This window comes from Poecilia formosa, unplaced genomic scaffold (assembly GCF_000485575.1).
Source record: "Poecilia formosa unplaced genomic scaffold, Poecilia_formosa-5.1.2 Scaffold332, whole genome shotgun sequence".
NCBI lineage: Eukaryota > Metazoa > Chordata > Actinopteri > Cyprinodontiformes > Poeciliidae > Poecilia > Poecilia formosa.
The window spans coordinates 158,708-172,532 of NW_006800271.1; the positions used below are offsets into that span (position 1 = coordinate 158,708).

Here is a 13,825-nt window from a genome sequence, read left to right on the forward strand (position 1 = left end):
TTTTTTTTTTTTTTTTTGAAGAATTAACTGAATTAACGGCTGTAGATTTACGTTTTTCTGTTTGTAGGACATCATGTAGACACTAATGGAATCTGAGCTTTGACAGATTTTTGCCATTTCTGAAAGAAATATATCCCTCCTGTTTGTCAATATCTTCAAGATGGCTCCAACTTTTAGTTGTTGGAGTGTGAAAAAGAATAATTAATTTCACAGTAAAGAAAACCTTGTGACTAACAAAATATGAATTAAAATCCTTGCTTTAAATTTTGAACCGTGACTAAGTTTATAATGAATTTAATCATTAGAATTATTGACTATTGGGCTATTGTACTATAGATGAATGATATTATCACAGTCTGTGTAGGAATAAAAATCTCATGCATAGTAGGTTTTTCTCATATGTCCTTATTAATTGTGCCAAATATATAAAGCTGCTGCTTTGTCTCCTTTTTGGACATAAGCATTCTTATGTTTGCCCACAGCCTGGAAAACAGAACTTCTTCTCCTGTTATTTCATTTGACTCATGTGTAAATACTTCTGTCTCATTTGTCAATCACACTGAATGCTCATTCAGGAGTGAAAAAGGATGTGTCATGTAATCAGAGCCAGAAACAAAGCCCATATTTATTCAGCAGGACAGCTCTGGCACGCTGCACCATCATCCTGTGTGAAGGAAACCTGCCATCTGCAGATTGATTGTCCAATTACTTTCCCACTTTCTTCTTCCCGATGGGATCAGTTGAGCAAATGGCTGCCATACTTCATTTCAAATAAGAGTGTGGGATGGATGTATGCAAAGGAACGTTTGATGTATTTCCAGTCTGGATGTAAAGGCAGTTTTGTGGGAACACAGAATGGCTCCCAGCAGGAACCAGTGCTGCCTTTAGTCTCAAACCACTGCAGCGCTCCGTGCAGGAGGTCTGCTGCTACGTGTGTGGAAATATATCAGGAGCAGATTTTTATGGTATTGTGGAGGAAAATAACTGACTTCTTCCACTGCAGGTGTACAGTCAGGGCAATGGATGCAGCAGTGAGGAAATAATCCCCCCTTTTTCAGGCTGAAATTCAATCAGTCAGTTGGAATGACCACATCAATAGGAGAAAAGCTTTTCCTGAACAAGGCTTTTCTTCTTATGCCACAATTCAAGATAAGAATGACACTAATGGAGTCTGAGCTCTGACAGATTTTTGCCATTTCTGAAAGAAATATATCCCTCGAGTTGCTGCATTTATTCATCAGTTTGAAATAAAAAAAATGGCCTATACTGTCCCGTATCTGTCAAAAAGAAAACCTTTTATATGAGTCATTTCTGTTTGTCTTGACAATATTTAGACCTTTTGCAGTGTGGTTTTAAATTTAATTTAATTTATAATGTACAACCAAAGAGACAAGGTCTAGATTGGGTACAAAAGTGTTTTGTTGGAGAAAGAGAACCACAAAACAAAACTCCCACAGTTACATGAAGAAACATCTGAACATTTAGACCTAAAAGATAAAAATCAAACACGCATAGTGCAGATTACCATCTAATGTCTGAACAAACTTGCCCCCGATCCCAAGGTCATCTGAATATTTTTTTCCACGTATATTTGAAATATTGATGCTAATGATTTTTTTTCTTTGAAATACTTTTGATGTGGAGGCATGAAAAAGAAGTCTGATTTTTCCCCACACAGACTTCCGATTATGTACTAATATTTGAAGAATCATCATCATAGTGGCTTTTAAATTTGGGATAATACTGTCTGTTTCAGCTATTATAAGTTGTCTTGAATGTCTTTCTTACTGGAGAGTCCTATTACTTTGAAGTTTTACTTATTTCTTTGGAATGTAACACAAGGGTAATTTTCTAAGATCAGTGCAGTTTGGACTGTATGCTGGGTTAAAAGCAGGAAGCTAGCAGCTCTTATAGTTTTGAAGAAAATTGCTTTTAGTTAATGGGAAACCTCTAAAACCCAGAAAGTGCACTTTCAGGCATCTTTTCTGTCATATTTCTTCTGTAGTGAACATTTCCAGATATCACCGTCATTCAGAGTCTGAAACGGCTGACTATAAACTATTCTGCCCGACATATCTATCCTGTTTAACAAGCTGCTGTGTGTTTTTCTTAGTCAGTGGCACATTTATTCATTTAGTTTTGGCATAATTCAACATTTCCTGGAACATTAGGACACAGGGTGAATTATTGACCTGCCAGACAGGAGTTGAACCCCTTTCACAACTGCTTGTTCTGGTTTGCTGTTGATTTTTAGTAAGTTAGAGATAAATACACTGAACATACAGACTTTTTTGACAAGTAAAAGGCAAAAGGAATAACAATGATCATCTCTTCATAATGGCTTCTGGTTCTTGTTGGTAGGTATCGGGCCATTTCCAAACCATTTCCAGTTGATGTTTGGAAATGGGAAAATATTTGTGTGAGTTGACAAATGCCATAAAACTCCTGCTCTTTTGGGTTGACATGTATACCAACACATTAGTCTGTTTTCAAACCATAAACAGTTGTTAAATACAAAAAATGCCACTAGAAATAAATTTTTTGCCATCATTTTAGCGCCCCCTTTCACGTGGTGCCCCTGTGTGCCACATACAGTGCATACCCATTTTTTGTGCTACTGGTTCTGCGTCTGCAGTGACCAGCATCTATCAAAGGCTTTCCAAAAATGGAAAAAATGTTAACAAATGATTGGGATAGGCAGCAAAATGTTCTCTAATGCAAGTGGAGGACAAAGGCTGGGCGTTGTTAGCTCTCAAGAAAAATGTGTCTGGTAAAGCATAACCACAGATCAGCAAAAATGTCCAAATAATGGGCATATGATCACCAAATAATGGGCATATGATCACCAGAACTTGACCATGGTGCAATGGAAGACGGTGGTTGGGTCTGATGAATTATATTTTTTTGCTACATCACAAGGCCAGCCAAATATGTGTGTGTTGTTTAACTAGAGAAACCTGAGATCTTGCTACTTTGGAAGATGTTGCGTGGATGCCTAACGAGGAGGGATTGAGAAATGAACAGTATTTCCTATTTCTCTGGATTCTCTCAGAAAGATCATGTAGGATGTTACAACACAGGAATTGTTCAGGAATGGTTAAAGGAGCACAGCAATGAGTTCGAAGTGTTGACTTGGTCTCCAGATTCCTCAGATCTCCCCAACATTTGTAGGATGATCACTGAGGTCAGGATAGTTTTGGCAACACAAGAGTTACCAGCACATGTTTAAGCTTGTGGCCACATACATGTTCTGGTAAAAAAAAAATTATATATATATATATATTCTTGACAAAAATGTCCTAATTTGATGACTTTCTGGCCAGTTTAGAACAGACGTCATGCCTTCATTGAATAAACAGTGTGTTTAAGTTTCAGGACATATTTTCTAAATAATTTAGCTCCACTGGCTGCCTGAGAGGGCTGCTGTCAGCACTGCAGAGCTACTTTGAAGCTTCTTATCAACACATGCAGCCTCACCATCAGAATGATGGAGTGGTGGGGAGAGGAAGCCTCGGCGATGGGGGAGATAGGGAATGATTTGTGAGACAGGCGAAGGGAAAGGAAGACAGGGAGCGAGGCGGCAGTGCAGAAACACTGAACAAAGTTCGACATGTTTATTCATTCTGGTCGGTGTGTGCGTTTCTGCTCCTGACTGAGAACGAAGGGAGATAATGAGGTAATGGTGCTCAGCGAAGTGTGACGGAGAGACGGCGGATATGAAGCGGGAGACAAACGACGGAGGACAAAAGCAGCTAATTGAGAGTTGCCATTTAGAGATGTAGAGCCATCAGTGGTAAGATGTGTGTGCATGCATGTGTGTGTGTCTGTGTGTGTGTGTGTGTATTCAGACATCTTTCTGGAGAGCATAAAACAATGAGTCGAACTTACTGTCAGAAAACAACATGAACAGCATCCACTGTAGCTCCAGTGAAATATTTACAGAACGGTGGAGTGTAAAGCTTTGTTTAAAAACCATTTAGCACATTCAGCGTTTTTAGAGACAATGCAGCTCTTTCAATGTTCATGACACTGATTCTAGAATGCAATTTTTACTTTGTTAAAGCAAATAAAATGACACACACAAAGCAAGAATGTTCTTCAAGGCAGACATACTGGAAAACACTTTCACATTGTTTTGTTTTCTTCCTTTTGATGCTTGGTTTTATATTCTGTGAACTCATCAATACTATCTGAATGTGAGACACTTGCCACTAGAATGACAGATACACCCACAAACAAAACCATTTGAGCTCCAGGAAGAATATTCTGTTTTGATCACAATTTGGTATTCATGCATTGAAAACATGCACTCAAAAGTGGATCATCTAAGGGTGTTTGATACTGAATAGTTATGTTATGATAATATCAATTCAAACTTTATACTAATTAATATTCAAAACTAAATACCGTGTTTGAGACTGCAGCAAACAGACAAACATTTTCATTGTATTGAACTGAGTATGTTATTTCCAGGCACAAAATACCCAACGTCTCTCCATGGTCGCAGTTCCTTTATGTTAAAAGTTGCATCACATTTCTGCATTTTCTAAGGACTTTTCACTGCTACCCACTTCATTGACACATTTCAACTCTCTGTTTTATGCTCAGTCATGATTGCTGATGTGAATCTTTAACAAAGAATGTATTAAGAACAAAATAGAATTTAACTATAATAAAAAAAAACAATAATGATAATAAACTGGTTCATTTTGCAAATGAGCAGAAATAAAATTGAACAACACTTAAATACCACCAAAATTTGAATACAAAAACTACAACAAAAACATTATGAATTAACCTTATTCCAATAATGCAAAACACATTGTTGCTTTCTTGACTAAATCTGATTATGGCAAAGACCAGAGGGGTGAAGGAGAGTGCAGGCAAGCTCCTGGACATTGATTTGGATACAGTTTCTTAAAATGTTTCTTTTCTTTTTCTTTTTTTTTTTGGATGAAAGAGAAAAGCAGCAGCCATGTTATCAGAAGGCAGGGTTGGCAGATTGCTGATTTCCACAGCCAGCTCTGTTCCATCAATGTCGAATTCATGTCCAGTACTCAGTGTGCAGTCTGTCACACTGGCTGTGCAATTCCCCACCATTCAGTTTTTGGAAGCTGAGCAGTTCTCCAAACTCACATCGCCTGGTTTTGAAAGCTCTTCTTCAAGGATTCAGTGGTTTTAACAATAAGCACATTAAAAATGTAATTGCTACAGTTTCCATTGCATCTGCCGTGGGCTCGCTTTGGTGCTTCTTGGTCTCTTTTCTCTTCTCAGCTTTAGCAAAGGCTGAGTGGCAGAAAACTCACTGTCTTTGCACCATATCAGTGAAGCCCTTGCCTTCATGAACAGCATCAGTCGGTATTTAGCGTGGTTTAGAAAGTCTTAGCATAACGGTGTGCAAAAGCAAATACAATGTAACCCAAACTGTTCTGCAAAGTTTGGGTTTAACCTTCAGGTGGGACAGCAGCCAACAATTGACCAAACTTCAGGACAGCACCTCAAAACAGATTTTTAAAATACCACACCAAATATTAAACTAATTATTTAGATTATAAAATTCAGTGATTTGCTTTATTACCTAATGAAGCTAATTATGTATTGAACAAAATGGACACATCCTAGTGACAGGTCTTTTCCCTCTAAGATTACAAAGCAGATATTTGTAGACTTCATAAAAAATAAAAACATGCATTTCTATTGGTTAATATACTGTACAACCAAATGGTTGCAAAAAACTAATCTTTGTCAATCAATGTGTATTTTCTATGAGAATGTAGTTTAGTTTCCCCACTACTTGGCATGAATGTATGGAATTGTACTTTCTGTTTTTTTGTCATACTTCTAAACTTAAAAGTATAAATCTTGTGAATCAGCACATGTAAAGCTGGTTTGTTTACATGCCGACATTATTAGCTGTGTGGGCTAGCTAATATATTATCTAAAGTATATAGACATTTACAGGATTGATGATTCGCCACATCACATCATAATGAGCCACAGGCAGCAGATGTCTGTTATTCAATCAACTCTGTCTTCATAGAATATATGACATTTAAATCAAAGGCAATGGCACAGAAAATTAATATAGATTCACTTTCAAGAAAAATTTAAACTCTTGACTGAAATTAAAACAGCTGAAATTTCCACATCTTGTGTTGTCTTTATACAATTGGAGATACAGTTCATAAATAGAAGAAAAATTCTGGTTATAGCAACAAAAAAAAAAACAACAAAAAAAAGAAAGAAACATTTGTTCCTAAACTGTTTGACCTCTACCCAAAAAGTCAATGCCTTCATGTTATCAGATGCACTTTTTTCTTCTTTATTTATTTTGGGTAATGTTTGATACATCATGCTGTACAACTTAGTGGCTCTGGGTGTTGATTCATGGTGGAGCCCTGATATCCACAGAGGTTAGACAACACAAGCATTCGTGAATAGCTGGAATCTATACTTGAGACTCCCTTTAAAAGCACTTACAAATGCCTATTGTAGTAGTTTAAAATAGGCAGCACTACTGCAGAAGCTATAACATCCATGGTCTTCCGTGTCTCTTAGGGGTCCAGCAAATCAACTCCAAGGGAAATTAATATATTAGTTTCCAATAGCATGTCAAGTGGGATTGCTTCTCATATCAGGTCTTTCCTTTTTATTCATTTTCTCTAGATAATGTTTTTTGTATGACTTGATAGGTTGTTCCTATCAAGATTCACCAAAGGTGTTCTATGACTTTAAAAGAAAAATATTTTGAAAAACATCCAAAAAAATGCATGAAGATGTTTGAATTTAACCCTGTGTCCAGAATGTGAGTCAAGTGAACAACGACGTTGGACTCAGGAGGAAAATTAAGAGAGTAATGAAGTTCTCAAGGACGAGGGGATAGTTTGGGAGAATAAATGAGCAGCTCTGGTTATTGGTGATGTGCCAGAGTCTGGGGATTAATTCTCTACATACAATGTTGATTCCAAGACTAATTGAATTTTGGTGAAATGCCTCAGGCTGGCTGCGGCCAGAGGGAGTTCTCTTGAACACCTATTTCAGTGAATTCAAATACATTAGGAAATTCTGTCAAATCTTTCAAGTTGAGACTCAAATGTAAGCATAAAGAATTCAAAATGTGAATTTTGCATAAAATTTAAGCTCAACTGTCCAGTAGACTCTGTATCCTAAGACCAGCTTTCCTGAAACAATCATACTTTACTGTGCTGTAAGTGAGGATTTTGCAGAGTTAGAATGTCTTGGTGATTCGTTCATAAGGATGATAAGCAGAATGAGGTCCCAGTTATTAGCGGCTAAAATGATTACTGGGTGGAATTGAGAGTTTCGATGCTGCTCCTCTGAATCAAAAGAAGTCAGCAGAAGTGATTCAGGCGCTTGATGATGACTTCCATTTGGGTTTTTTAACTTCTGGGTTTGATACGGCCTACGATCCCCCAAGAGCAGCGGGAGAGAAAATGGTGGAAAACAATGGATGGATGGATAGAATGATGGATGGATAGAATGATGGATAGTATGATGTCCTTTGGGTCATTCCAAAATCTTTTCAAAGCTCTGAAGTGACCTCAGCATTCTCATCCCTCTTTGGTCCTCCCCGGCACGTTTTAATAAAGACTAATGTGTTTGCCGACATCAGCTCACTCTCATTACATTGATTAATGGCCTCCTTGCGTTTGGTAAACAGTATGAGCTGTATTCCATTTCATTCAGGGAAATTAACCAATCATAATTAAATGCCTCGATCGTATTCCCTCACCTCTCCATGAACAGAGCCTTTTCACACAAGGGCCAAATGTGCTCTGATTAATTTTTCCTCGTTTTCTGTCGCTACCAGGATGATGTAAGCCTCTTTGTAAGGCGTTGCGTTCATAAAGACACACAGCCCTCCGTGTAATGGTCCGTTTTTAATGGGAGTGCGGGAGCGTATGCAGAGGACAGCGTTCCTTGGCGTAGGAGGCTGACCTCTGGGACACCCTCTGTCCTTGCTGCAAAGTCACATTTCACAGTGTTTTGCAGGTCAGACAGTGATGAAGAAAGTAAAGATGTTCTCAGTAAACAGAGCTGACCCTCAGTAGGTTCAGATGGAATCTGCAGAAAAGGGAGAAAAGGCTGTAACTTGAAATCACTCCAAAAAGGCTGAAAGGATTTGATTTGGGATTAGCTTTGGATGCACTCATAACCAAGCACGGTATTTTTATTTTTACAACAGTATGCTTTCAGAATGAAAGGATTAGCTCAAAAAGGCAGCAGATGTTTGTAAAACTGAATTTAACGCTGCATTGCCTTCCATCTTGGCAGAAAGTTGTGTCAGAAGCAGAGTGGTTAGACCTGTTGAAACAACAAGAATCAGGTTTTTTGGGTGCCTGGAGACACTTGAGTCATTGTGGTGTTTGAATTCATTAAATCTGTTTCGTGAAATCTGTTTTCAATTCATAACTGGTTATGTCCAATTTCAATCCAGTACAGTTCAGTCAATGTTTTCAAGGAGAGGTAGAAATGATTTACCAAAAACAGTCATATTAACTAAGGGTGGTAAAGACTGTAAAGACAGTACGTCTTTACAGTCTGTAGTTTTTACAAATAACATTATAAAAGCTGTAGAAATAACTTCCCTACTGCTTTCATCGTTTCCACTCATACAAAAAGCTAAAAGGATTAGAACTCCTTCTGATTTCTTTTTCTTTTACTGCAGGTCAGGGAACATTTATAATTCCCGCTGTGCAGTGCAGAAATGCAGCACAGATAGCTCTGTACTTGGCAGGGAAGCAAATAAAAGTTTTTCAAAGATAAATTGAAAAGGTCAACATTTCAGACAGGCGGCATTGTGGCTGTTTGTAAAGAAGCTGTCAAAGTCATATGTCATGTTTTGACTGCTTTAAACCACTGAGAGCTCTGAGAGCCAACGTTCTTATCATCCTTCAGCATTCAATCCAAAGAAGAGAATAAAAAATGAAAACCTGAATTATCCCTCTTACCTGCAAGAATAAGCGTTAAATATATATACTGTATACACTGATATAGAGTGTACTGCTGAGGCTGTGTGTTCAATATTGCATTAATATTAGTTAAAAGCAGTTTAACCTGGTTGATATATGCAGCTCAGATTGACAGATACATTGGGGCTTCGTCTGCAGTAATGATGGGGTTGGTCTGGTCTTTAGTGGGGAAGAAAGTCGAGCTGAAAGCAAATAATGGGTGTATAAAATACAAGTTTTTTAAAGCAATTACTGTAGCCAGAAAAATGGAAAAAAAGTATTGACCCCATCCCTATCATTCCCTTTTCTTCTGTGCAGAGCACCTGAAGGTGGCTCTGGAGGATTACATGACGAGAATACCCAAGGTTCGCATCCTGAGGACGAAGAAGAGGGAGGGTCTGATCAGGACTCGGCTGCTGGGAGCCGCCACTGCTAAAGGGGAGGTCATCACCTTCCTGGACTCTCACTGTGAGGCCAACGTCAACTGGCTGCCGCCTCTGCTGGGTGAGGAACACACAAAGGAATTCAAAAATGTCTGCCATTTATATCACACAAGGATGCACATTTTAATTTAAAGCTGATCTATTATGCTTCATTGAACAGGTTAGAATAGGTCTATGGGCTATACGGCACGTTCATTATTTTTTTTTTGCACAAATTCATTCTTAGATAATGAGATTTTAGTCTGCTTAGCACTGCCAAGTGGTTTCTAGATTGCAAATCAACAACAAAAAAACGTATCTTTTCCAGCAGCCATTGCACAGTGGTGAAATCACCACTGTGCAATGGTGATTGCACAGTGGTGACTATAATAATAATTATAGTCACCACTGTGACTATAATTATAGTCACTGTGCAATCACCACTGCAACCAGTGGTGATTGCAGTGGTGATTGCAAACATACTGCAGCTCAGTTGACAAACATACTGCAGCTCAGTTGACTTAACATGCGAGAGGTTTTTGAAAGGGCTCATTTTCCAGACACCAAAAATCATGAACTTAGTGACAAAAGCTGTTGTTCTTTCTTAAGCACCTGAGCTATTTTTAGAAGCAGTAGACACGCAACTGGAAGTAAAAAAAAAGTGCAAAATGTGAATTTTGCATCCCCTTCTGATTTTCTTCAAAGGATATAATCATGGCAGTTTTGGCATGATGATTAGTATTGTTCCAGTTTCATATCCACCTTGCAGCTTGTAACTGGAAGGCACAACCACAAATATCCATTTTATCTCAGTGTCTCAAATGTATTTGGAAATCTTCCAATCATGCACATTTCTCAAAGCGACTCACTTAAACTACTTGTAAGTTTGTTTCTTTAGATATCAGTGGGGGGCTGTTTCCCCTCCTCTCAAAAACTTCAGTTTTATTGATTATCTTATAGGTAGGGAGCATTTTATGTTAAACGTGTCTAGAACAGTTTTCTAGAAAGTTATTTGTTTTCTGATGTCCTATTCTGATGTATTTTGTCCCTAAACTTATACATGTTTAGGCTTTTAAGTATCATTTTTTTTTTGTTTGCAAACAATACCTATTTAATAATTTCAGAAAAGTACATGTAGTAAACATAATATGTTTATTGCCTAACATTTGACATTTGATGACATTTACAGCAATGTTTCCTTTTGAAAATCTAAGAACAAATGAGGCCATAAATCACAAAAGATTATAATCTTTCTTGTGTTTCCACAGTGTTAGACATTGATACTTTAACTTTGTATTGATACATGGTCTGTCACTACTGCTGAGTAGAACGCAGGCAAATAATAATAAAGCAAACAAATTTTAACAAGACTGTTTTTCAAAGAGTAACAATCTGCCTAAATATAGCCACATTTACAGCAAAATAAATTCATAAATTTTGGTACTTTTAATTGCAAAGTATACTGCTGGCTTTTTTGGTTCTAAAGAACACTAGCTTTTAAATTATACATGTTAACCTTTCATAGGTGGTTATAGGTTGATTTAAAGCAAATGTAAAAGGTTGGCCTAATCCTCTAAAAATACTGATTTCCACATAGTTTTCATTGTGCCCAACTCTGCCAGGCCACTAGGCTGATTTTTTCAATTCCATCAGAAATACACTTTCAGTTCTCAAGGCAGCAGCCCAATTTGACACATCAGAAATTATGTCAGGTCATAAAGAACTTGCATAGAATTATAAAAAGTTGTGATTTTCCTAAAATTTCATCACTCCTGGTGTTGATCATGCTTTGAAACTCCTTTCTTGAAAGTTGAACCAATCAAGTGGCACACTAAATGACAGAGACGTTTACAGGCACATAACCCCCACTGAGAGGCTGAGTGCCTCTTCCCCTGCCTCATGGATTTGCTCACAAACACATTCTCACTTTCTCAATGACCCTTTTTGCCATTAAGGACGAGTGTTCAGCTCAGCACGACTCCAACTCATTTCACAGCAAAACGTTTAACCCAGGTTACTGCCACATCGAACTCTTTCCAAATCAAGTTGGGATCAGATGAAAGTCTGTCACTTGGATTGGGGTAATGCAGCTACAGTATTCTAGAAACTATCTGGTAAAAAAAGTTACTCAAAAGCTCAGTAATGGATCAAAACATCAGTCATTTAATATTTAGAAATGACATAATCAGACAGACTAAAATATAAAGTTATGTGGGAATTTTGGTATTTTAAGGACCACAATGTAAATGACTCATATAATATAACTACAAAATAGTAAAATCAAGCAAAAGAAAAGAACATCCAAATCAACTTCTTGCAGTAGAATACTTATGAAACTGTAAGAAAAACTGCAAGTGTCAAAACGAGCCTGTTTAGTCAGGGATGTGAGTCACAGTAGAGAATCTCCAAACACTTTACTCAAGCGATACTTCACTATAAAATTACTTCCATAAAAATAGAAAGCATAGCATAGTAAAAATATGCCTACAAGTATTTTTTCCCAAAAAGTTACTTTTTAAACATATTTATACTTCATGCAGGTGAGTAAGTAAATGTAACTAGTTGAAACCAAAGTGCATTAACTGAAAGAGAAAACATCATAGTTGACTTCTTACTCAGCTAAGATGGGAGAAAGTAAACCTCACAGAAAACACTCTGAATGTCCTTTTTGAAAAAAAAGAAAGGGAAATAATCCAGTCCCTTCAATTATCTGTCAAATGACTTGAAAACATATTTGCATATTATTCAGAATATTCCCCTGCTGTAATTTTTTAGACACAATGAAATGTGTCCCTCTGTGCTTTTTAGACCGGATTGCCCAGAACCGGAAGACCATTGTGTGTCCCATGATAGACGTCATCGACCACGACCATTTTGGGTACGACACACAGGCGGGGGACGCCATGCGGGGGGCCTTTGATTGGGAAATGTACTACAAACGGATCCCCATTCCTCCAGAGATGAAGAGGGATGATCCCACTGAGCCGTTTGAGTGAGTAGCAGCAATCTTCAGAAATGTGGTGGCATTGTACCATAAACAGTGGAGTAATGACTCCACTGTTATAATGTAGGGTTAGGGTTAGGGTTAGGGTTCGACCGGGCATTATACTAACCCTAGGGTTAGTATAATGCCTTATACTAAAAATACTTAGTTTGGTAGATTTCTCTCTACAGTTTTGTTGGACATTTTGAAGTTGAATTTAAAAAGGTGATGCAACTGAAGCAATGTAATTTTTTTTTTTAATATAGCATATATTTTTACAGAAAGAAATGTTTTTGAAAGGTGAAAACAAGAAATGATCCTGATGACTTAATGAAAATTAACTTAAAAAGAGCAAATGCAGAATGAAACAATGAACTTTGCCTCATCTGCTTAGATTGAGAGCAGTGCTTCACTGTGGACATTACAAAAATAAATTACAGTTTAAACTTTAATGTTTTGAATATCAGAATATAATAAAAAAGACAAAATTACTAAATACACAGCTGTACATGGAAACAATGAAGCAATCTTGGAAAGAAGAGTAAAAATTGCTCAACTATAATTTAAGAAAAGATGTACAGAAAACAATTAAGATGTATTACTGCTAAAAAATATTTTCAAAAACCGTTGAGTTTTGTGGTTTATTCAGATTCTTTTCACACAAGTTTTTGCATTTTCCTTCATCATTTTTAATAGTAATTTAGTGTTTGATAAATATTGTTTGGGCTGCATGTTCATAGTATAAACATCCTATCTAAAACCTGGTAAGGTTCTTGCTGCCTATACAAGAATAATATGTCATCAGCCAGAAGTTATCATGCTATGACTATTTGTATTGTGGATTAAAGGTTTTTATCTCCTTTGCTCTTCTTACTAAAACAAGAAGTTAAAAATATAACATTGTACTGACTCTGGTGTTCAAAAGACTCCCATGAATATCTTCAGTATCTGCTGTGTTGCTTTGATTGTGTTCATGTCTTGTAAAAACTGCAAAGACCTGTCGGTTTTTCACAGTGGGGATCTTTTCAGCTTAGTGGTCCTGTGGTGTGAACAAAGCCCCAGAGGTTTTCTCTTGGCTGACTGTACAAAATCTGCTTAATTGATCCTCCTCAGGGACAAATTTGGCAAGAAAAGACCACCTTTAGGGATGCTGCCTCCGATCTTCTATTTAATCAAAGCCCAGTAGCTATAGCAACGTTGAGCACATTTATGCGCAGCTTAGTGTATTTCTTGCACTGGATAATACAGTTGTTGATGGGTAGACAAGACAGATCAGCTTGTTTAAGTAATGCGTTTGCCAGAAGGAGATTTCATCGAAGGCTGACACAAACAAGTGTTTGTTGCTTCACTTGCTGCCCTAATTCTTTGCCTCACACTGAAAAAAATAACTCTTTGGATTAACATAAAAAAATCATGGAAAGATTTTCCACCTGATTACTTTGCTTTAT

The 13,825-nt window shown here is 37.3% G+C and overlaps 1 protein-coding gene across 1 annotated transcript in view; it reads left to right on the forward strand.

Moving 5' to 3' along the window:
* LOC103152880 (polypeptide N-acetylgalactosaminyltransferase 10-like) overlaps positions 1–13,825 on the forward strand; it is a 60,423-nt gene that overhangs the window by 33,917 nt on the left and 12,681 nt on the right. Inside the window, exons 5-6 of the mRNA XM_007573535.2 lie at positions 9,291–9,476; positions 12,203–12,386. Coding sequence (XP_007573597.1) covers positions 9,291–9,476; positions 12,203–12,386 — 370 coding nt within the window. The remainder of the gene's footprint in view (positions 1–9,290; positions 9,477–12,202; positions 12,387–13,825) is intronic.